General features: G+C 55.2%; 8 protein-coding genes across 8 annotated transcripts; 5 read left to right on the forward strand and 3 right to left on the reverse strand.

The window, feature by feature from the left end:
- Positions 1-2,389: 2,389 nt before the first annotated feature.
- CKM354_000258100 (uncharacterized protein) lies at positions 2,390-4,361 on the forward strand (the record flags this gene model as incomplete). The annotated part of the gene is made up of 2 exons (XM_044797742.1): positions 2,390-4,215; positions 4,268-4,361. The coding sequence occupies 2 exons, from the start codon at positions 2,390-2,392 to the stop codon at positions 4,359-4,361; spliced, it is 1,920 nt and encodes a 639-aa protein (XP_044653677.1).
- Positions 4,362-4,914: 553 nt separating this feature from the next.
- Positions 4,915-6,218, reverse strand: CKM354_000258200 (uncharacterized protein; the record flags this gene model as incomplete). Its single annotated transcript, XM_044797743.1, has 5 exons — positions 4,915-5,063; positions 5,126-5,338; positions 5,395-5,743; positions 5,818-5,851; positions 5,905-6,218. The coding sequence occupies 5 exons, from the start codon at positions 6,216-6,218 to the stop codon at positions 4,915-4,917; spliced, it is 1,059 nt and encodes a 352-aa protein (XP_044653678.1).
- A 762-nt stretch (positions 6,219-6,980) lies between these two features.
- CKM354_000258300 (uncharacterized protein) lies at positions 6,981-9,614 on the reverse strand (the record flags this gene model as incomplete). Its single annotated transcript, XM_044797744.1, has 1 exon — positions 6,981-9,614. One exon carries the CDS (start codon positions 9,612-9,614, stop codon positions 6,981-6,983), a length of 2,634 nt encoding a protein of 877 aa, XP_044653679.1.
- Positions 9,615-10,230: 616 nt separating this feature from the next.
- CKM354_000258400 (uncharacterized protein) lies at positions 10,231-15,042 on the forward strand (the record flags this gene model as incomplete). The annotated part of the gene is made up of 1 exon (XM_044797745.1): positions 10,231-15,042. The coding sequence occupies one exon, from the start codon at positions 10,231-10,233 to the stop codon at positions 15,040-15,042; it is 4,812 nt and encodes a 1,603-aa protein (XP_044653680.1).
- A 942-nt stretch (positions 15,043-15,984) lies between these two features.
- On the reverse strand, positions 15,985-17,259 carry CKM354_000258500 (uncharacterized protein; the record flags this gene model as incomplete). The annotated part of the gene is made up of 2 exons (XM_044797746.1): positions 15,985-17,023; positions 17,075-17,259. The coding sequence occupies 2 exons, from the start codon at positions 17,257-17,259 to the stop codon at positions 15,985-15,987; spliced, it is 1,224 nt and encodes a 407-aa protein (XP_044653681.1).
- Positions 17,260-17,867: 608 nt separating this feature from the next.
- CKM354_000258600 (uncharacterized protein) lies at positions 17,868-19,578 on the forward strand (the record flags this gene model as incomplete). The annotated part of the gene is made up of 2 exons (XM_044797747.1): positions 17,868-19,011; positions 19,073-19,578. The coding sequence occupies 2 exons, from the start codon at positions 17,868-17,870 to the stop codon at positions 19,576-19,578; spliced, it is 1,650 nt and encodes a 549-aa protein (XP_044653682.1).
- Positions 19,579-19,935: 357 nt separating this feature from the next.
- On the forward strand, positions 19,936-21,846 carry CKM354_000258700 (uncharacterized protein; the record flags this gene model as incomplete). The annotated part of the gene is made up of 1 exon (XM_044797748.1): positions 19,936-21,846. One exon carries the CDS (start codon positions 19,936-19,938, stop codon positions 21,844-21,846), a length of 1,911 nt encoding a protein of 636 aa, XP_044653683.1.
- Positions 21,847-22,106: 260 nt separating this feature from the next.
- Positions 22,107-23,059, forward strand: CKM354_000258800 (uncharacterized protein; the record flags this gene model as incomplete). The annotated part of the gene is made up of 3 exons (XM_044797749.1): positions 22,107-22,163; positions 22,243-22,968; positions 23,024-23,059. The coding sequence occupies 3 exons, from the start codon at positions 22,107-22,109 to the stop codon at positions 23,057-23,059; spliced, it is 819 nt and encodes a 272-aa protein (XP_044653684.1).
- Between the last annotated feature and the right edge of the window lie 174 nt (positions 23,060-23,233).

Raw genomic sequence — 23,233 nt, forward strand, 5'->3', positions numbered from 1 at the left:
GGACAGCTTCGGCTCACGCCCAGCGACCGATGCTCACCTGTCGCCGCCTCGAGGCTCGAGGGAGCAGCGTCGTCTGTTCGAGCTGCCTGCGTGTGCTGCCAAAGCAAGCGACCATCGTGTGGATCATTGCTACTTTCCGCGCAAGCTCAGATCCATACTGACGAAGACATTCCGGGTGCTGCCAAAGGGTCCGTCTTCACCATCCGCGACGTGCAGGCCGCTGAGGGATCCGCCGCATCCAGCACCCGCGCCACCAGCCCGCTAGGTCAGTAGGAGGTACAGTCCGGCCGTTCCCTGTTCCATGCTGTGGTCGACTACTGGCTGCGTAGACGCCTCGCTTCTGCACCTACGATGCGCGCTGCGTATCGGCCGACATAATCCTTCGCCAGATTTTGCTCATCTCACGGGCGCCACATTGAATTGCTGGTGCACATTCATGGATGCAGCAACCAAAATTTCAATGTCGCAAGCCACCCGCACGCTGACTGGACTATCGAGCCCATGATTCCTGCGGGCGGGTGGAGCGCCATGCACGCGAGCATTGTCTCTTCCAGCGACGAGACTATCGGCACATTCTGAGATGCAGCATACATTTCTCCCATCGTCGTGAAGCACAACGCAGTGCTGATCTCACCGAGATGAGCACGCCGACAACACGCCTTGCGCTGCGACAGACGATCACTCAGCCGCGAGTTGAAGCTGCCGACGCAGGTAGGGCATAACCTACGCCGAAGCTCTTCCGATATAAGACCTGCGATACTCTCTCAAGCGGACGGTCTAAGTAGAGCCGAGACACGCCGCACCCAAACTGCGAGGCGTCGGAGAGACGCCTGGAACAGCAGGATAATGTGGACCAGCCTCGCACGCAATGTGGAGGAGCTTGTCTGAGTGTGCGTTGTGAGCCAACGAGGCCTCCAATCCGCCTGCTGTGGTCAATGGAGCAATATACAGAGACATAGATATGAGGCAAAAGCCATATGTAATAGACAATCACATGCGCGCTTACCGCTTGGGGAAGAGAGCAGGGATATTGCGGCAAAATTCAAATCCCGACCCACGAGGGTCTGATGAAGGGAAGCTCGCGTGCACCGCACACGACAGTGACGACGTGGGGTGTTTCTGATGCGCCCGATCTCCATCTGCGACCGTGGTCGTGTTTCGGGAAATACGATGTTTGCGACCGTCTATATCCGACGAGCGGATTGCCCGTGCTGGCAATTTGTGGTTGGTGGTCAGGAATGTGGCGTCGTCACGCTCATTGCGTTGACGTCGATTGGTTTGTCTCGCTCCTTGGCAAAAGTTGATGAGTATTCAGCAGAAGTGGTTGTTGGTGGTTGTGGTCCAGAGCTGCCACAACGCAGGTGCAGTGATGCAGCTAGCGTAGATAGACGTCTCATCACGGTATGAGCCGTGATAGAAGCAGCATGAAGACGGATCCGTTAGGCCAGAACGCGTCGCGTGCTACAGTCGCGAAGGGACTCCATCGGGCCTTTCGATTCCTTCGTGCTGGTGCACGGAGTCGTCGCCTTTGCAGTGGCACGTCCCGGGGTTGCCAGAGTGGAGTGGAGTGGAGCGGAATGGCGGAGGCCAGAGACGGGTCCAGTGCTGCCGGGTCCAAGATCAAGACGCGAGGAGAGCGAAGAGGGCACTCCAACAAGGCAGACAGAAAGACAACGAACGATGAGGGCGAGGATGGCGGTATATGTATTGCCATGCTGGGCAAGATACGTGCTTCACTCTGATATGGCGTGCAGGCAAGATAGGGAAGGTGTGATTGCGCGTGATCCTAGTTGTGGACAGCAAACCGATAATCCGCCAATGTTTCCACTGATTGGTCTCTCGACGCAACATAGAACCTGTGCCCTTCTGCTTCGATAGACGGGACCCCGGTGATACGCTATGGAGGCAGAGATACGAGAAGCGAAGAAGCACTCGAATGTCGCGGCTAGAGAGCGCAGGAATGAAGGTGTGAATTCGAAGTTGTGGTTCTATTCTTCCAGTAGTCGTCCGGTCTTGCGCGCTTGTCTCGGCACGACGCGCGACATGGCCGGCCGATGGCAGGGCAGAGCAGCAGTACATGTACTCAGATAGCAAGCACAGTACCTCACAATGAAATCATCCTCTGCGGCGGCGGAGGATGAAGGCCACACATGGCGGAGGGAGGGGCGCACGAAACGCGGGGCTCATTTATTTTGGCTCGTTGCTGTGTTTGGAGCCGTAAACACGCCAGATGAAACGCTCCTGCCTCTTGCAGCAACAAACACTGCCAACGCCCACCCCCATCCTCTCCGCCGCCATCACCTCCTCCGCGGGCACACGTGGCACTACCGTCGTCTTCGCGCGCCTGTATTCGCCGCGAGATCGCCCGCCGGCCTGCTAGTCTGCTACGATGACGACTCCGCTCGACTTCAAACTTCCAATCCCTCCGCCGCGTGCGGCGCTGAGCGCCCATACAGCTCTCGACGCCGACGACGAAGCGTTCATATCCCCGGCACATACTCCGGCAGGCAGCCCTTCCAAATCCCAGTTCCCGCCAGGCGCACACGACTTGCCTCACGTCTTCGAAAGTCGATTGAAACTCCTCCCGACTCAATCCCCCTCGCGCCCCGCCCACTACGATCCCTTCGCCTCTCCCGATGCCAAAGCTGGCGCGCCTGGGCCGGGCAAGGAGAATACCTCCCCAGCACAGCGGCCCCAGCCACAGTCGACACAGAGCTTCGTAAACCAGGCTGCCGCGAGTAGGCAGGAGCCATACCGCCAGCGCGACGACCCTTCGCCCACTCGCCACAGCAAGACGATCGGCGGCGGCCTCACACCAGAGCAGCTCGAGAAGCTGCAAAAGCCCAGCGTCAAGAGACTGGCCAATGTCACACAGCTCTACTTTCTCGATTACTATTACGATCTGCTGTCTTACATCCACAACCGCCAAAAGCGCCTCCAGGCATTCAAAACCCACAATCCGCCGCCCACCCCGTCCAGCCCTTCTGCGGACGCGGATCAATATGACGAGCTGTGGAAGCAGTATCTTGGCCGCGAGAGGGCGAACCTCCGCCAGCGCAGAACGCGCTTGCGCCACGGCGACTTCCAGATCTTGACGCAGATCGGGCAAGGTGGATATGGTCAGGTCTACCTGGCATCGAAGAAGGACACACGCGAGATCTGCGCGCTCAAAGTGATGAGCAAGAAGTTGCTGTTCAAGCTCGACGAAGTACGCCACGTGCTCACGGAGCGCGATATCCTCACCAATGCCAAGAGCGAGTGGCTCACTCGCCTGCTATACTCGTTTCAGGACGATACGAGCATCTACCTCGCCATGGAGTACGTGCCGGGAGGGGACTTTCGTACGCTCCTCAACAATACCGGCGTGCTACACAACCGACATGCTCGATTCTATATCTCCGAGATGTTTCTCTGCGTGGACGCACTGCATCAGCTTGGCTACATTCACCGTGACCTGAAGCCGGAGAACTTCTTGATTGATGGCACTGGGCACGTCAAGCTCACCGACTTTGGCCTCGCTGCTGGCTTCCTGGCCCCTGCCAAGATCGAGAGCATGCGGATTCGGCTGGAAGAAGCGGGTAACATACCCGCCCACGCAATTCCCTTCGGGAGACCCATGGAAGAGCGATCACTGAAGGAGCGTCGAGAAGGCTACCGATCTTTGCGTGAACGTGATGTAAATTACGCCAAGTCAATTGTGGGCTCTCCAGACTACATGGCGCCAGAGGTCTTGAAGGGAGACGAGTACGATTTCACAGTCGATTACTGGTCTCTAGGATGCATGCTCTTCGAGGCTCTAGCTGGCTATCCACCTTTCGCTGGCGCTTCCGTCGATGAGACATGGCAGAATCTGAAGCGCTGGCAACATGTCTTGCGGAAGCCGGAGTACGAGGATCCGAACTACTTCTTGTCGCGCCGCACCTGGGACCTGATCACGAGACTCATCAGTGGGAAGCAGAACAGACTCCGTGGTATCAAGCAAGTCCAGAGTCATGACTACTTCCGTGAAGTTGCGTGGGACCGTCTGCGTCAAGAACGCGCGCCATTCGTGCCAGAACTCGACTCGGACACAGACGCAGGCTACTTCGACGATTTCGGAAGCGAGAAAGACATGGCGAAGTACAAGGAGGTCTTGGAGAAACAGGAGGCACTGGAGCGCATGGCAGATCGGGGTGGCGAAATGGGTCGTTCCCTCTTTGTGGGCTTCACGTTCAGGTACGTTCGACTCCACACGCGATTGTAGAAGTGAAAACTAATAGATTTCTAGGCATCGAAAGCCGGCTACCGACGACAACGGCGCGCCCAGCAGCCCGCGAAAACCACTGACGGACATCAACGAGAACTTTGGCACTATGTTTTGAGCTGGCGGGACAGAACACGAGCTCGTTTCCTTCTTTCGTAAAGTTACATGCAGTACGAGTCAAGCATGAACTAATGGTAGACCAAGCTTCAAAGCCATCTCAGTTGGCGCGGACCTTTCGGGTTATGATTTGTGGAAGCATGCGTCTTTGAGCGTACTGCGACCATGTGTACTATAGTTTTCGATGCCAAGCATATGACAATCAGCTTCAGCGTCACTTCCTTGACTGTCATTCATCAGTCTTGCTACCACGCAATAAATGAACGCTTTGTTTTGTTAGCGTACTAAGGCGAAGCATGCACGTGCGAACGGGCATGTTGCTTCTCACTGACTACAAGCTCATCCGTGGCTCCGTGTGGAATGTTACCAGCAACGGGGCAAGGAGAAACACCTCAAGCATGCGTGGCTTGGCTTTGAATCATGCTCATGGAGATGTGGGAGGTGATGCGAAAACGCCGTCAAGTTAAGACCCCAGTCTGGTTATAAGAACACGTACAATCTCAGGACTTCCTATCCGAAATGTAATCCTTTCTCATAAAAAATTTCATCAGACTCTACCTACCAGCAAGCCGCTCAGCCTGCATGAAGATCCAATCTTTGGCATTGACGCCTTCTTCGTCTTCGTCTCCAGCTTCCGGTACACCACTACCCTTCAGTGTCTTCAATCGGCATTCATGAGCCGGGCGGACGAAATATACGATGCCTGTACATCACGCGATTCCCATTAGCCATCGCTGAATACGAATGGGATAGGTGTAGACCTACTGTATCGTGGCCATTTGCCCTGCTCTCCAGGAGAGGGTATCACGCGATGGCGACCGGAACACAGGACACCATTTGTGAATTTGACAGCAGCATCTCCGAGATTGACGATTGCGCAGCCCTTCTTCGGTCTAACCCACATCCATTCTGCGGTGTCATCGTCGTAGTCGAGATTGCCAAGGACACGATTTGGTGACCCATAGACTTGAAGACCGCCTGCATTCAACAGGTCAGCGAGCTCTCTCACGCAAGAACGTCAAAAATCAACTCACCAAGCCAATTCATCAGTATCGTAATCGTTCCAAAATCCGTATGCGAAGGCGTCTGGATCTCCGGCATATCAGCCGTTTTCCTCGGAGGTCCCCTCGTCATCCTAATATGATCTCCAGAAAGCTCTTCAATTTTATGTCGACGATGGATTTCCTCGGGATCGATTCCTAGCTTCTTCGCTAGAACTTCCAAGATCTGGAGACCGACAGAGTGTGCGGTCTTGCAATATGTGGCGAGAAGAGGTTTATTCTCTAAAACAGGTTTCGGCCATGCTCGTTTCATTTGATCATCAGGAACGATCATGTCATTTTTGGCTACGTTGAAGAATTCTGCTGTGTCGGGAGTTTGGTTCTGGGGAGAGTTAGCCGAAGTCCGTCGTCTTGCATAACATGTTCTGCTCTACGCAGACGGACAATGATACATACCTTGTCCACTTTTGTCTGTCCAATGACCTTGTAGCTAAATTTGATCAACACACTGCATCACTTCATCACTTGAAGCACTCCACTTACCCAAAAACCTCTCGATTCGCAAAATCAAAAGGATACTTCATCTTCTCATCCATAGGCATAGCCATTACATCCTCGGCAACTCGAGCAACATCTTCAGCACTGTGCGATATGATCTCGCCCTGCTCAGAATCGCTCAGATCCAAATAGAAAAATCCCCAAGCCTTGCATGCTTCGAACATGAGTTCTTGTTCATCCCTATCAGCATCTTGGATCTTGCGAAGTGAAATAGTCTTGAGCTCGATCTCCTTGAGACCATCAGGAAATGGCGGATAGCGTGAAGGCGTGAATTCCACGTAGGATTCCTTGTGAGGCATATTGTTCAGGTCTCCGGATCAGCCGGATAATTAGAAGTCGTAAAGACAATAGAATAAGTGTGAGACAAAAGGCAAGCGAACTTGGCTTGCTGATATATTGAGGCGATCCAGGAAAGCTGGACCTAGGAAGACAGAAGTATGACTGCAGGTACAAGTATGTTGGTAGTCTTACTGCTGTTCTTGTCGTAAGTGAATGCTTTGTTGGTGTTCAACCGCGCTTTGGTTCCGCATACCCTGGTGTTGCGGCGATCGCCGGCCTGCATGACGTTTCAAAACCCCTCACGACCTATGCGGTCTTGACGATCTGCCGACTCAGCATCCTCTCATCCATCAGACTAGGGCAAGGGTTGGCTCTATATGTGTGCGCAGCTCTCTCCACGATAGGAAAGCAGTTTGTCAAGTATATGGTGCAACCTGGGCTCCGCGAGTACATGCGGGTAGTTGGGCCACTCAATGAGCCGACATAGCCTGTAGTCAGCTTTGATCAAGGATCCCTGCCTTGACTTGTTGCTTAGCTACTTCAGCTGGCGGCAGTTGCGCGAAGGCTTCGCCGATCGCGGTCCTAGGGTCAAAACATCGCATACCGTTCGTTGGGTGCTGGCCATCCCACAAGCAGCGATGGTGGTTGCGACGATGATTGCATAACTCATACTTACTCGTCTTGCGCTGGTACGATATTGTTTCTGGGCTAGGAGGCCATGAAGGCGATGAGAAGTGGTTCAATACTGCAGAGGCCGAGGCTACTGTGCTGGTTAGCTTGTACTACCATATCCTTTTGGCAACCATCGTATAACGATCAACGTTATCAAGCTTCAACGCCGTTTGATCGGCTTTCTGACGACCTCTGCTCTCCTTCTCTTTGAGCTTGGCCAGATTCTCAGGGTCGTCTTCATAGATCCAGCGACGCTTGTCTTCGTCGACCTCCACCGCTCCCCACCCGCCAACCCTTCGACCGTAAGTGTCGATAGGTTGATCCTCTCTAGTCTTCATGTCACGGTAACGATTCCGGGAGTACGATAGTAGACCCATCCCCAAGATCAGCTTGAGTGCCAGGAAAACGAGGTAGATGACCAGGAAGAATATGACCATCGTGGCGAGCGCTATGAAGTCGTCCAAAGTCCACCAAGCGTATGTCGATCCTGCGTGGTTCCCGGCCCCAAAAGTGGATGTACCGAGAGCTCGACGCAGCACATTATCAAAATTGTGCAGTGCAACCATGATGACCGACGACGTATCTGTGGTCTCAGCCTCGAGGGACAATGATGTCGCACTGGCTGGGATTGGCGGCGGCATATGAGTGGCCAGGAACATGTGATATGTTTGGACCATCGATCGGATGAACAGACAGCTGAGAGGGATGATAGGTAAGCCGAGCCTCTTCGTAAGATTTTGGTCCACGAACGCGTGAGAATAGTAGTCTTTTGCCAGGACATCTAGAAAGCGCCCGTATATGTTCGGTTTCACGTTGTTGAACTTCGAAATATAGGCATGTTTGCACCAATCGACCAGCGCCTCACTGCCAAGCACAATGAGGAAAGGGCCGAGGACTTCTCCTGTCCAGGTCGGCATCAAGGTGAAGGCCTTCGGAATTACCAGACCCGAAAGGAGCGGGAAACTAGTCGCATTGTTGCTTGACGATGCGCTAGTCGAGCTCTCGTCGCTGAAGGCCGCACTGAGACTGATGCTTAAGCCACCAACTTCAACGATGTTGCGCAACGCTATGATCAGCAGCATAAGCCACAGTTGAAAGCGCTCCACGACATCGGCGCAGGTGAGTTGAAATAGGTTCTCCTTCTCGAATTTCTTGAACACTGTGCCCTTGATTTCGACAAATTGATTGCTCATAAGCAAGGTCAGGAGAGCGTTGGAGTAAGAGTTGACTGCAACATTTAGCGTGACTACCTGGTAGAACAAGGCAGTGGAATGGCCGATGACGTAGAGGAGAGCGAGCAGAAACATCCAAAACGGCCGGGAGATCTTACTGCGACCATCGGGATTGCGTTCCAAGGTCTCGCGCGAGAACAAGCATTCTAGAATGTCTTGACCGACTGCAGAGAGCAAGCGATCGAAGACCTCGAGAACATTGTAGATGACGTATAGTTTAATGGCAGCCTGTCCTCTGATTGAGTGGTACGTCCGGCTCGCATCAAATGACATGAGCGCAATGCAACTGGTCACGATGAGGAGACCCTGAAGTAGGTCGGCCTTGTGACTGGGAAGAAGTACCGATGGCGTTGACCGTGTACGCCGATGACGGAAGACATTCGATGGCTTACGGACCTTGCGCTTTGGCGACATGGGGTGATCGTGGTCCGCAGTCGACTGCGAGACATGAGGGGGTCGTGGGTCGCTTGAAGTGCCGTCGTGTGTATCCTTGCTCGATCGCGCGTCTCCGTCATTGGGCCTTTGACTGGACGAAGAGGCTTTACGATCTCGTTGGTCTGATCGTTGCCGACGCCGCCACATTCGGCCCAGCCCCTCATAGACGAACCCGGCCATATCTTGGACCTCTTGAGTGGCATTACCACCCATCCATTGTAGCAGAATCATGAGGGCATTAAGGAAGCGCAGTGGCAAGATGGTGAAGGTATAGAGCCACGCATCGAGACACGCGATAGCGCCAAAGACTAAGACTTGCTCCAGCTGGGGCGGAAGCATGAGAAAGTTGTGCAGTCGCTCAAACTTGACCGCTGATGTCTCGTAGGGAAAGTCACTAGTGGCAGATCGGTGAAGGTAGAGAGCGGAAGGTCGCTCCGATGCCAGCTCGAGATGTAGGTGGGTGGGTAGAGACATGGGCGGCACAGGCAGCACGGCGGGTATGGGCGAAGGTTGACGGTGCGTATGTGACGATCCTCTGCGCAGACCGCTGCCTCTGGGGTCTGCTTGATCGTCGATTTTGAGCGGAGCAAGCTGGGCTCTCGCTCGCGAAGTCCGCACCGACGAATGACGGCGTTGCGCGGCATGTGGCGAGGGGGCAGGCGAGTCCACCGCCGACGACGAAGATGCACCGGCCGACGGTTGCGGTTGAGGTGGCTGATGCTGCTCCGTAGCCTGCGAACGGGAAGGTGCGTCGTGCCAGTGGTCGCTGGCCATTGCCTCGTCCAGCGCAGGGAGCGGAGTGTTATCGTCGAGCGAACGCAGAGGTAGTGAGTCGGGTGACGAGGTGAGGTCGTGCAAAGCGGCAGGGCTGAGAGCAGTGGCCTCACTGCCTCTACGGGGAGCCTCCGAAGGCTTCACCGCGCCGCCGCGCCATTCGCGCTCGCCATTGCGTTGTGACTCACTCTCCTCGGCGTCCGGAGCTGGTGAAGGCGATGGTGAAGGTGTGAGCAGAGAGCGCTGGCCGCCGCCAATAGCGCTGCTACTGCTACTGGTTGCACTCATGCCGGCGTACGGCATCCCGGCAAAAGGCACAATGATCGTCTCTCCGGCAGCTCTCTACAGCGCCCTTTCGCTTGTTCGGCAGGCTGAGAAGTGATGACAACCCATGGCTTGTCGGAGGAAAATGCCTTGCTGCGGTTCTCCGGAAGAAGACCAGCCCGTAGCCAACCTCGTGAGCTTGGAAGCGACTATTTCATCCGAGAAAGGTGTGCTGTCGAGTGCGAGAGTAGTCCTGTTCGCGCACCCTGCTCCTTGCCCTCTATCTTCAACGCAGATTTTCAGTGCTTCAGATGCCGTGGTTGCGCCTATTATCATCAGGCAAACGCTGTTCATCCAGGAAGGAAAGCATCGAGGCAGGAGCAGGAAGTCGACACAGATACAGACACAGACACAGACGAAGGAGACAAGCTTTCAGAAGCGGCTCAACGCTCCGAGCCTCCCGTAGATCCCGCGGCAGGGTGCAGGGATGTCTCGTGCATCTGCATTGCAGATCGAGCGCGGGACGGAAGGTGTGTGAACAACGACGCCAACACCCGACCTCCTTATGCGTGGATGAGTCTTGCATCTTGCATGGCATGGCAACGGGCATAGCAACTTACATGGCATTGCATTCCCCAAAAGGACGCGTTGAGCTATGAAAACCACCAAGCCGACCGCTGCGTCGGCCAGTGCCAACAAAACGGCAGCACCATCATCCTCGTCTTCGACCACCACACCATCAGCACGGAGCAGAACGAGTGCTACCGCCTCCACCGCCGCCTCTGCGACGCGATCTAGTGCGCGCCCTTCTCTCGGCACGTCCACCAGCTCAACCTCGACCACCCGGCGAAGCACCGCCTCATCGACCACTACCGCGCCCTCGTCGTCTGCAACTTCCCGCTCCGCTGCAACGCCAGCAAGGCGAACGACGACTTCTACACCTACAGCCAAGCGGCCTACCAGTAGTCTAGCTACAAGGCCGACTGCCTCATCCTCGGCCATCGCCTCTACTCCCCGCTCATCCACCACGAAGCCTCGCTCCACGCCCCTCTCGACCAAGAGTCCGCGCACCTCGACCGTTCCTCCTAGCAGCAGCCCTGCCAGTAGTCGCGCTTCCGCACGGCCTGTGTCGCGCGACACCATCCCGGAGGAGACCGCGTCCGGTGCGCAGTCCGTCCGTTCGGACGCTCCCACCAAAAGCGACGGAGATAGTGAAGACCACGTTGGCGTCACAGACGATGATAATGCACCGGAACCAGGGCTGCAGGCTTCTTCGCCTCGCAAGCTCGAAATTCGCTCCTTGCGATCGCAGGCTGTCTCTGACGCCGAGGTTGAGCGTCGCCCTGCGAAGCTTCTCGTGCGCCATGCCCGCGCTCAGTCTGAGGATGTTGGCAGACCAAACACGGCGCCTGTCCCCAAGCTCTCCGAGCGTGAGCAAGGAATGCGAGAGATGGAGGTCATGCAAAGCTTTTTGCGCGAGACCGTTGCCCGGGATGCCCTTTCTGCCGAGATTAAGGACCTCCAGGCAGAAATTGGACGCCTAGAAGAGCAGAATCGGCAGCTCAAGGACACATCTACGGCCAAGACTGGGCAGCTCAAATCTGATTACTCCACGCAGCAGGCCGCGCACGAAGCTGAGCTCGATTCCCTACGTCAAGCTCACAGTGCTGAAATAGAGGCACAGCGACAGAGATTAAACTCCGAGATCGAGACTCTGCGAACAGACTTGGAGAGCCATCGTCGGCGGTCGTCCCGACTGGAAGGTGTTGAGGTCAAGATTGAGGCGGTGGAAGAAGCGCTACGAGAGAGCAAAGAGCGAGCCTCGCAGAACGAGCAAGAACTCCAGCAAGAGCTGATTGAGAAACTTCAAGACCGTGACTCGCTGGCCAAGGTTGTAGAAGAACTGAAGCAGGAGATCGATCGTTGCCAGATGAAGCTGGACGAGGACAGTCAAGCGCAAGTGCAGAAAGATGCCGAGGCGCAAACGACATTGGAGCAGCTTCGCCGAGAACTTGAGGAGGAACGACAGCGCAGTGAAGCAGCGGCCGACAAGGCCGAGAAACTTTCGGCTGAGTTGGCAGAGAACCAAGAACGCTTTCACAATGAGATGAAGGAGTTGCAAGAACGGGCAGACCAGCAGACCGAAGAGCTTCGAGCGGCGGCAGCAGAAGCAGAACAAGCTAGCAAGAGGTTGCGAGATGAGCTAGCGATTTTCCGTGCCGACGACGAGGCAACTGCGGAGCGGCATGCTTCTGCCCTGGAGAGCTCCGCGAAAACCATAGAAGCACTGCAAGCCGATATGAAGAGTTTAGAGGAGCAGCATGCAGTACAGCTGCAGGCTCACCTTGATCGTGTTGGCGAAGCTAGTGCAGAGAAAGATGATCTCCAAGGTGAGGTCGATCAACTCAAAAGATTGCGTGAGCATGATGACGGACAGAGTCGCGAAACGACGGCAAAGCAAGAGGAGTTGGTCAAAGGTTTGCGCAAGCAGATAGAAGAGCTGACTGGTTCTGCCGACAGTGGGCGGGACGCTACGGATCGATTGCAATCACAGGTGCTGGAATTGCAACAGCTCAATGAGGATCTCAAGCTGCAACACAAGGGAGAGGTTGGCCGACTGCAGTCCGACATTGAGCGTCTTAACTCCAGTGTCGAAGAGTCCACCCGTGCCCAAGTTGAGCGCGAACAGCGCACAGAGCAGCAAGATAAGGAATCTACCACGGCTATGGAGAGTCTGCAAAGCAAGGTTATCGAGCTACAGCAACACCTTGAAGACGTCAGAAGTGGCAATGAGGCGAGCAAGGAAGAGCTGGCAACCGCTAGATCGCAGCATGCGGAAGAGTTGCGAAGCGTAAAAGCTGACATCGAGAAGGAGGCTCGCGCAGAAATTGAGAGCAAAGAGAAGGAGCTCAATGAAGTGATTGCGAGTCTGCAAGCCAAACACGAGGAACAGCAGCACAATGCTGATGACGCCCATAGTAGGGTTACAGCAGAAGTCTCCACACTGAAGGCGACCATCGAACAATTGCAGAACGCAGTGCAAGTCTCGCAGCATGATGCTGAGGACGCACGGGGCGAGCGTGATCGATTGGCTCGCCAAGCCAGCGAGCAGGAGACGCTGCAAATGCAGCTCAAGACGACTGAACAGGAGCTGGCTCAAACGAAGACTCAAGTCGACGAGCGAGAATTATTGCAAACGCAGCTTAAGGCGGCTCAAAATGAGCTGGCTGAGAGTAAGGCTCTGGTTAGTGAACTAGAGGAGTTGCAGACGCGGCTCAAGACGATTGAACAGGAACTGTCTGAAACAAAGGCTCAAGTGAACGAGCAAGAGGCGTTGCAGACACGGCTTGAGACGACTGAAAAGGAGTTGGCCGAGAGTAAGGCTCGGGTCAGCGAGCAGGAATCGTTGGAAACAAAGCTTAGAGCGACAGAGAAAGAACTCGCCGAGACCAAGACTCGGCTAGATGATCATGAGACCTTGCAAACACAGCTCAAGACGATTGAGCAGGAACTTGCTGAAGCCAGGGCTCAGGTCAGTGATCATGATGCGCTGCAAACACAGCTCAAAGCGATCGAGCAGGAGCTGGCCGAGACTAGGGCTCAAGGTGATAACAAGGAGGCAACGCAGACACAGCTCAAGGCAATTGAGCAAGAACTTGCCGAAGCCAAGGCTCAGCTCGAAGAGCAGGAATCCTTGCAAGCTCAGCTTAAGGCAACTGAAGAGGAGCTGGCCGAGATCAAGGTCATGCTTGGCACTCAGGAAGCGATACAGACCGAGCTCAAGTCGACGAAACAGGAGCTGGCCGAGACTAAGGCGGCTCAATTAGTTGGGCAGGAGGCGTTACAGAGGCAGCTCAGGACGACTGGACAGGAGTTAGCCGAGAGCAAGGCTCGGATCAGCGAGCTTTCGACTGCTGTGTCAGACATGGAAGCGCTCAAAGTCGCTGCCGAGGAGTCGCTGACTGCCATCCGTACGGAGCTGGCTACTGCTGAGGCGACGCTGGAGCGAGTCAGACAAGAAGCCGCAGACAAAGAAGCACAACTGGCCAAGGAGCTGGAACAAATCAAGCAAAATCATCACACTCAGATACAAGAAAAGGAGACTGCGCATGAAGCGGCCGTGAAGCAGCTTCAGTCAGACTCGGCGTCAGTTGTTAGTGCCGAAAAGCACGATGCTCTTAAACAGGAGAAACTTCGTCTCGAACAGAAGCTTGGCGAAATGACTTTGCAGCACAATCGAGAGCTCGAAGAAGAATCGCAAAGGCATGATGATGCATATCGCGAGCTTCAAGCGAGTTATAAGCAGCTTCAGGAGAATCAACAGCGCTCGGTTGAGCAAGAGAGCGAGAAAGTCGCACTTGTTCGCCGGGATCTCCAGTCAATCATCAATACCCTGCGACAAGAGCATGACCAAGCAATGGCGGACCTGTACCGCATCGAGGAACAATCCAAACAGTCCGAGATGGTGCGACATGGTCTACAGAAGTCACTTGCAGAGTTCAAGGCTGAACACGAGAGGGCAATGTCAGAAATGGCAGAAGTGCACGCCCAGAGAATGCTGGAGGCAGAAGCTGCTCACATGGCGAAGATGATTGATGCGGAAGCAGCAGCGGCGACCAACAGGGAAGCATCTCTGAAGGACCAGCATGAACAAGCCCTGCGACGACTGAACCATGAACACATGCAAAGAGTGCAGGACATGGTCGAAGAGCATGCAACTCGTGTAGCTCAAGTGGAGGCAGCAGCGATCAGAGAAGCAGGGATGGCAGCCGAAGAGCAAGCACGGCAGCACCAGGAAGCCTTCGAGGCGCTGCAGAAACAGCATGCAGCTGCGATTGGAGAAGCCAGAGCTGCGGCTGAGCAACAGGCTCGTGAGCATGAAGCCGCCATTGCCGCCATTCGGGCTGAACACGCGGAGACGATACGACCACAAGGCAGCCCAGACCGCTCTGGCGTGGCGCAGGACCAACATCATCCTGATGTGCATCCTTCTGCCCCGTCATCCGAAGGCAGTGAAGAAGAATGGGATTCTTCAAGCATTTCTCATACTCCTTACGAAGCGCATTGGACCCCTGCCCAGGAGATCGAACGCCTCCAAGAGGACAACACGAATTTACGACTCGCGCTTCAGAGCGCACGAGACGATCTAGAGCTTGCGAAGCGGAACACCATAGGAGCAGCACCAGCGTCTCACATTGGCGAGCATGGAGAGCCCTCAGACAACCCATTCCGGTCTCCCACTACAACCGTCAATGACGAAAGTTTCTCCCAGTTCAGTGACGGCAACACACTCGAAGACGACGCCGTTCCTGTCAGCAATCTTGAAGGCACATTGGAAAGTCTTCGCATCCAGACGGAGCAACTTCTCGAAATCAATGAAGACTTTATTGCAGAGCAGCATCGCTGGAGCAGCAGACTGGGTTTGGGCATGGGCACCCGTGGGTCTACGTTGGGAGCTGTGTCGTAGGAAATGCATATGGCATTGGTAATTGCGGTGGTAATCAATAGAGGCGACCAAGTGGTCGCATGAGAGCTGAAATTTGTGAATGATGCATGCAGATTGGGCAATCGGCATTTGTAATTCGAAGCATTGTAGAAACATTGATACCCCATGACAATTTTATGCTTGAAACCAGAATGACTTGCGAATAAAATGACTCGCGATCTTCCGCGTCGACTGGCAGGACGGACTTTGTACAGCATTTGTGGTGCGGCCGTTGCAGGTAACTCTCGTTCACATCACGCTCTGTGGAGTTCCAGTCAGTTCGAATCACGGGGCATATCCGAGAGTCTTCGACTGATACGTACGCATGGAATGATACAGCACTGGCAATCGTCACCGCACCAGCACGGTACTTTGACAGGCCGAGTCGTTGTCTTCACGGCGGTCGAAGATCCAGAACTTGTTGACGGAGGCATGGTTGCAGTAGTCTTGTGGAATAAGTGGGCCGGTTTTGATCAGAACTTCGTGAGTCTTGAGTTGAGGTAAGATTGAGGCTTGTGCTGAAATGTGATGTCGATGCTGTGGTTCTCGGTTCCAAGTGCTCTTTGGATATGTAGTTGAGTTCGTAGGCTGGTGCTGGTGCCACTGGCAGGGCAGGGCAGGCTGGGATGGAAGTTTTACACGTCATCAAGCACAAGCCACATCACATGCATGCTCAGCCACGTGACGTGTGCAAACAGACATAGCCACGCGCCTTGCGGGTGTGCAATTCTTGGGAGGGTTTTCTACCTAGTACATTCAATCTGAAGCACTTTGATTTGCTCCAGGGCTAATGATGGGCTCATGGTGTGGCACGAGAAAATGAGGATCAAGGGAGAATTCATGATAAGTTTGGCTGGCTCCAACGCACTACTATTTCAAACGCTCCTCCAACTCTCCTCTACTCGCAAGCAGCCAGTAAAATACTCAAACTTCTCTCCATGTCATCCCCGAGGGCTCCTGGAAGGGTGTATGCACAGCATTCGAGTCACCAAAAGGATTGTCATCATCTTCGCTCTCGTCGTCGAGATTAGACGCTGCTGAGGACTTAGAACCGCTTGCCGGTACTGGTGGTGGCATGGGAATATTTGCTGGTGGTCTTGGTGGCTTTGCGGGAGCTTGTTCGGATAAGGAGAGTCCTGCCAGTTGCTGCTGCGTACTCGTGCCAGCCGAGCCGCCCACAGCTTCCCAGGCATCGCTATCACTGTCATCATCGATACTCCGATCCATGATTTCGTATGCCGTCAGAGCCTTGACAAGTTCATCATTGGCATTGACGAGACTGCCGATCCATTCGTCGGATTCCACGTGCTGGATGTAGTATAGAATCTTACGCCTGAGTGCTTTGCAGGTCTGGAAACGTTTGACGACCTCGGCATTCTCGGAGATGCGCTCGTTCTCGCGATTGATCAATTGTAGCCCATTCAACAGATTAGTAGACGCGATCGAAGACTGGGCAATGGCGTTAGTCATGCCCTCCTTCTCTTTGCTGAGGTTAAACGGCTTGTGCGAGCCCCCTTTCTTCTCTTTGAAGAGCTTGGAAGATAGGCTCGACGATGTTGGCGTGAGAGTGACTGGTCTGGAAGGAGTAGCTTGCGGCGGCTTTTGGTACGAGTTCGACCGGGAACGCGACTCTGGCTCATCAAAAGGGGACTCGGCAGGCTGCGAGTCGTTCAGCACCTTCTGACGTGCTGCGGCTGGACGTTGGGTCTTTGGAAGCTCTTTGTAGAGAGTCGCAATCCGTTCAAGGCCAGATGTGTTCTTGTAAGCATTCGCCCATTGCGAGAAGAGCACTTTGCATTTTTGGCGAACATGAGGATCGACAGTCTCATCGCGTGCCATTAATCGAAGTCGTTCGAGCAGTGGCTCGTCCGCGAAGGCACGCTGGAATCGTCCTCCTGCATTCTGTATGAGTCCGTCAAGGATGACGAGGGCCCTAATTTGACGATGAGGATTGCCGTATTTGCTACAACAATAAGTCAGCCACGAATCTCGTTTGCTGACCGATCTCGCTTACAGCTTCTTGCGTAATGCCCTCGCTGCTTCAGTGGGCCCGGCCGACTGAATGCGAATCACCTCAATAAGCTCCACGATCCCGCTGACATCGTCTTCTTCATATTGCTCACTCGTCAGGCGATCGACTTGTACAGTGATGGCCGAGTATGGCTTGCGCTGGGAGCGTTTGACGTTAGCTCGCGTCATGCATCGGCTGTACAGCAACCTCTTCAGACAAGATAACGCTGATATGGCGGGGGATCATTCACGATCTTGCGTGGAACGTTGGCAAACGACACGATGAGTACGTGAGTGTTGACTTGGATCAACGAGACTCGTCACCAACAGTCCGAGGGTACACGTAAGGAGCACTCACCGAGCCGCTGAACATGGCTGCCTCGTGCCCTGTCCTGCTCGTCTGCAGTTGCGGGGTTGCCGCGACTCACTCTGCAAGTCAGTCGGCTCAATCTCGTTCAGTTCGTCCCGGTGTGTAGCGTTGCGAGCGACAGAATCTATTGTGAACAGATGCGAGTAGTTGGGCGGAGTGGACCAGCATATACCGTGACGTTTGTCCTCTGTGAATGCGTGCTGGACTAGCTCCAGCGAATGGTGGTGGTGTGCGAGGTCGCAGCCAGCAATCTCCCCGGGGTTTTGCCGAGCGCGACTTCACGTCTTCCCGCAACGCGTGCACCTGCACTTGTCACACGACCACTGAGCAAACTCGCAGCATTACCTGTGGCATCTGCTCACACCCCTTTCGAGCCTGCTGGAGGTCTGCGAGAACTGGCGTCGATGCCACATGTGCCAGCACCGGGATGGCAGGCTTCACCGCAATCAACGCGTCGGGAACAGCAGTGCCAGAAGTGACAGAGTGCAATTCGAAAGGGCAGCCGGTCTCTCACACTCAGAACAGCCATGTTGACACAGTCACGGCCGTCTGTGACTACCTGGGTCTCGGCTCAGCCGGCCACCAGACAACGCCCGCCTTTGCAGCTGGTGTACAAAAATGCTCTTCAACAAGCAAGAAACGCCCCGCTGCTAATGCCGGTAAGCGGCGATCGAAGCGTCGCAAACCCAGTAATATCAGCAATGATGGCCACAAAGTTCATAAACTCACTTCCCACGTCTCAGCAGAGACCTTCCAGCCGGCTGCACAGGAGCATCTGATGGCTGAAAATCCGACAGATCCCGGCCGCCAAACACAAAAGGTGAGAATTGTTGACCAAGAGTCGGTATCTTCGAGTATCGTGCAACCAAGACAGTCTCTGCATGAGTACCTGGCGTTCACTCCGCCAGTGACAACAATGGACGCACTCGGTTCAACACCGATGCGCACTTCGTTTAATTCTGGAACATTTCGTGACACCACAAGTCGTCCACTGTACCAGAGTGTGCAATCCAGACAAGATCAAGAAGTTGCGAGCAACTTAACGACGCCACAGCTAGCCTCAGGCCTTCGCTCGAATATTGATCCTCATATTGAGGCAACAGGTACGACCAGGTCCAGTCCGCCTCAGAAGTCAAGAATCGCTCGTACCGCTCAGCGGCCATCGAGGAGGGCTAAGGAAGATGCACTGAACAAAATTGCTGGCGTGCCCCGCAAAGCTGCAGATGTTTCGACGCGAGCTCCGACCATCATTGCCGACGTAATTGCCACTCAAGACTCTGATCCATTCGATATGGACGCAGCTCGGAGTGCCCAGGATGAGACAAATAGCAACCCGCATGAATTGTCGACTTCCGTGATACCTTCGCCAACGCTACAGCATAGCAGAGCGATGAATGAACCGCAGCTCACGTCCGAGGACGAATTCGAAGATACCATAGAGTTTGACGAAGACGCGGGGCGTCGAGCGCAGACACCGACTGCGCGGAGCTACAAACAGAACATTCGCGAGGTAGACGAACACGAGACCTACGACGGGGCACTGCTCTCCGACGCTGAGCGGCAATTCCTGGGTAAGCCAACCACGGTGCACGACCTTTTCTTTGAAGCCTGCTGACCGCATTCCTGTCATAGACCAGCACAGGCCTTCTTCTGCCTCAGAACAACGCAAAGCCATTGTGAGACAGCCATTCCCGCAAGCCGTCCTAGATCGGTCCCCTATTACTGGCACCTCTCGTGCAACAGTATTGCGCACTTGTTTCAGGCTGGGAGAAGCACTCAATGTGGGACACCAAGCTGTGCGCATGAACATAGACGTTACGATTGAGCTATATGCTCGCGTCATGTCATCCTGGCGGAAGGAGCCATCCGGTAGAAAGCAGCATTTCGTGTTCGGCGACCTGTTCCACGGCAAATCGCCACAGCTCGAGGGCAGCTTTGAGCTTCACAATCAAGCCATTCTATGGAACACGGACTCCGAAACTTTTCTCGATGCCGCAGGGTCGAGCACAATGTGCCGAGTCATTGGCAAGATGAAGCGAGATGCGGATCGAAAGTGGCGGCTCGAAATCCGCAGTATATGGGAAGCAAGTTGGGAGGATGTAGATTGGGCTGCAGGCATCGCAGACGCTTCAGCATAGCAGAGGCGGTAGAAGCGCATCACAAACCATGTTTGCTCATTAGCTCAGGTATTCAGCGAGCGAATCGATGAACGAGTGTGAATGTCTGCAGGACTTCCCTTCATGTAGTGATCGCAGCACCCAATGGCGAACAACCGGAGTGCGGTCCGCCACGGCGCCCCACCTGACGTAAAGGACGGTAGCGAGCCAGGGCCGGGGTGAAGCTGGAGCTCTTGAGCGAACTGTCACCCGCTCCCTCTCATCTTGTCTGCTGGGCGTGACCATGAAGCGCGTGTGCGCGTTCGTCCTTCGACATTCTGCCCCGTGACGGCCCTGCTTCGCGATACGATCCGCGTCGCGATCACATGGAAGGAGAGGATGAGCACTTTGCATCGCAACTCGCAGGAGATGGGCGCCGCAGGCGAACCCTCCGACGACACATCAGACAACCATGACAAGGCTGATTTCACCACTGCCACCGAGAGGAGCGGACATGATCGTAACGCCGCCAGTGAGGCCTCCACGCCCACGCTGCCGAGCACACCGCGCCGCCCCGATCTCCTCTCGCGCCTGACGCTGCAACTCCCGCCGTCCGCACCTGCTGTCTCCGTCCCACTGACTCCTGCCATTCCGAGGCATTCGCGCGGCATGGACTTCAGCCGCGCTTCGACGACGCTGCATCACTCGACGCTGGCTGAGAGCGACGCGGACTCTTCTCCCATCATCTCGCACAAGGGCATGCCGATTCCGGCGCGTCGCCTATCCTCGAGTGCCATGGCTGTCGATTCGCTGAACATGGGCAGCGGTGGGGCCATTCCTTGGAGCTCTTTGGCCCTGGGTCACGAAAAGAGCACTGTGAGTAGCTCGGTGGGCAGCACCAATCTCATGGCTTCAGAGAGCGAGACCTCGAGCAGTGATGATGACGCGAGTATGGGAGGAGATGATATTGAGGATCCCGTGTTCTCGACGCCCCAAGTACACAAGTTGCAGAATTCGTGTGCCCCGACGCCTTTTCAACAGTCTACCCAATCGCCGTCAACCCCGACTGCCTCCACATGGGGCACCGGGAGCCACTTCTCACCTGCCCAAGCATCTTTGCTGAAGACTATTCGGAGGACGAGGTTACACAAAAGCAGCAAAGGGAGGAGCAGGAAGAGCTCTAGCAGTGCGAGTGGAAGTGGTTACAGTTCGGTGGCTTCGCCTAGAACTACCTCGCCCCCTCCCATGAGAAGCATTGAGACGGCCGGCGGAGGCTACTTTGCCATGGCCAATGCTGCGCGTAGTCGACGCGAGAGCTTGGCTATGGGTACGGACAGCCTCCATCTTTCAAGCGGCAACGACAGCGGCGATGAGGCAAACGCTTCGGCAACTTCAACTCCAGGCGTGGTGCGACGCCCGGTGGTGCGGCGTGGCAACCTGCTGCCCAAAACCAAAGGCTTCGCTCGGATTCGCGCCGCGCTGATCGAAGAGGCTGCACCGGTGGATGCAGAATCGAGGCGAGAAGCTGAGACGATACGCCAAGTACGGGAACGTGACAACAGTGTCACAGACTTCGAGTCGCACGACCGCCCTCAAAGTTCCACTGCAGCATCATCGCCGAACCTGCTCCCCGCCGTACCCGAGTCGGCTCAAGAAGACTTTGGCCGCGACCTGGATGGTGACGCTGGTCTCAGTCGTGGTCTGGGTTTGGGCACAAACTTTTCTGATCATGCGACTCGCAACAGCGGTGGGCTGGAGTACTGGAATCGCTTCGACTCGTCGGCGCGGACCCCTCCGCCGGCTACCTTTGGTCGACAGAGCAGCAGTGCCATCTCTGACACCAACATGGACTCACCATTCGGAGACTTCACCATGTGGCGGCGGCCACGAGCACGATCTTCGGCTTCTGATGCTTCTGAAGCCATCATGTCCAACGGTGCAGGGGCTGTGCTGAGCGACGATATGCATCTGCAGAAATTCAAGAAGCGGCCCCGCGAAGACGACTTCGATATCGGCACCATCAAGAGGCGCGCTGTGTCTCCCGGTATGAGCACTGCACAGAATAGTCCTGTGCTCACGAACTCACCTTCATCCCGCGACACGCACGGAGGGGGCTGGGGTCAACCGCCGGAAAGACTGCACAAAGCACCTTCGAACGGAAGCGACGTGGGTTCGCAGGCGCCGCCCACACGAGCTGGTAGCGGAGGCAGTATAAGCGGAGGAGCGAACATGGTGAGCCAAGGCAAGAAGTTGGGGTTGCAGCCAATGGCGGATACCAGAGACGAGCTGATGAAAATGAGCATTGAATAGCCTTGGGGCGATTTTGTAATTGTGTGAATTTAGCGATGGCGCTGCGGGTAGGATGCATATACAGCGAGCTTCAAAAGCACGCGTGGCAGGTTTGACATTGGTTCTTTTATATAAACTCGACGAAAACACCACATGAGTACCATCGTCACTGCCAAGCAATCGGGGCCTCCAAGCGGGCCCCTCGCCGATGCTGGCTTCACCACTAACTTACGTGCGCTCGATACCGCCGCAGCGACTCCACAGTCACGACCAACTACAACATGTCCAGCAAAGAGGCCACTGTGGCCGCTTTCATAGCATCGGCCCCGCCAGGAGAGGTTGGTAGGCGCCAGCCCGCATTCAACTTGCGACACATGACTTTGGTGGGCGAGAGCTGACCTGCGACGCGTTGTACAGCTCGCCAACGTGGTCAATGATATCAAGGTGCTGGCTGGAGATGAGCCCTCAATCCTGCGATCACTGGATCCCGCATTCGCTCAGTACAACGAGGAGCAATATACAACACTGAAACTGCCAGGCAGCGGGGACCAGGTCCTCCTCAGTGCATACAACTCCCTTGGAGACAACCGCTACTTTGATACTGCCTCCCAGACTTCGTTCGCCGTCGACCACGCTGCACAGAAAGCGTCCGATGCTCAGCCCCACACCGTCGAGTCCGCCCACGCCGAGCTGATCACGTCGCTGCACAAGGCATTTGCCGCTGCTGCAGCCGAGCATTTTCCCTCGTACGCCGTAGGCGTGTATCCCGCCGAGAACGACAGTGCAATCGCATTGCTACTGGTTGCGAACAAGTACAGTCCACAGAACTTTTGGAATGGGCGCTGGCGCAGCACCTACATCTACAACCCCTCATCGGGATCGTTGAGTGGCTCAGTCAAGGCCGACGTACATTACTACGAAGACGGCAATGTCCGCATGTCCACATCGAAGAAGAGCGAGCTGAATGTCGCATCGGGCAACTCAGACCAAATCGTGCGCGAGGTAGCCAAGGCGGAGAACAAGTTCCAGGAAGATCTCAATCGCTCCTTCACAACGCTTGCCGAAGGCAGCTTCAAAGGACTGAGACGCCAATTGCCTGTCACAAGGCAGCGAGTTGAGTGGGAGAAGATTGGAGGCTATCGGGTATGTACCTCTCGCGGACAAAAACGCAAATTGACGGTCGCTAATTGCAAAATAGCTTGGTCAAGACATTGGAGGCGGACGGTCGAGGTGAGCGCGTTCATGCGCATAATTTGCCAATGGCTTCGATCAGTTCCCGCCGCTCGTGTCCTTGAAGGCTTTTGGCGTCCATGATGATGGCTACTCTGCGACTCGCTGGCTCAGTTGAATCTTCGCGCTCTGTATGCGTCGGTGATTGCAGCTGCAGCCCTCAAACTTGTTTTCGGGC

The sequence above is a fragment of the Cercospora kikuchii genome (genome assembly GCF_019650295.1).
Source record: "Cercospora kikuchii DNA, contig_00002, whole genome shotgun sequence".
Classification (NCBI taxonomy): domain Eukaryota; kingdom Fungi; phylum Ascomycota; class Dothideomycetes; order Mycosphaerellales; family Mycosphaerellaceae; genus Cercospora; species Cercospora kikuchii.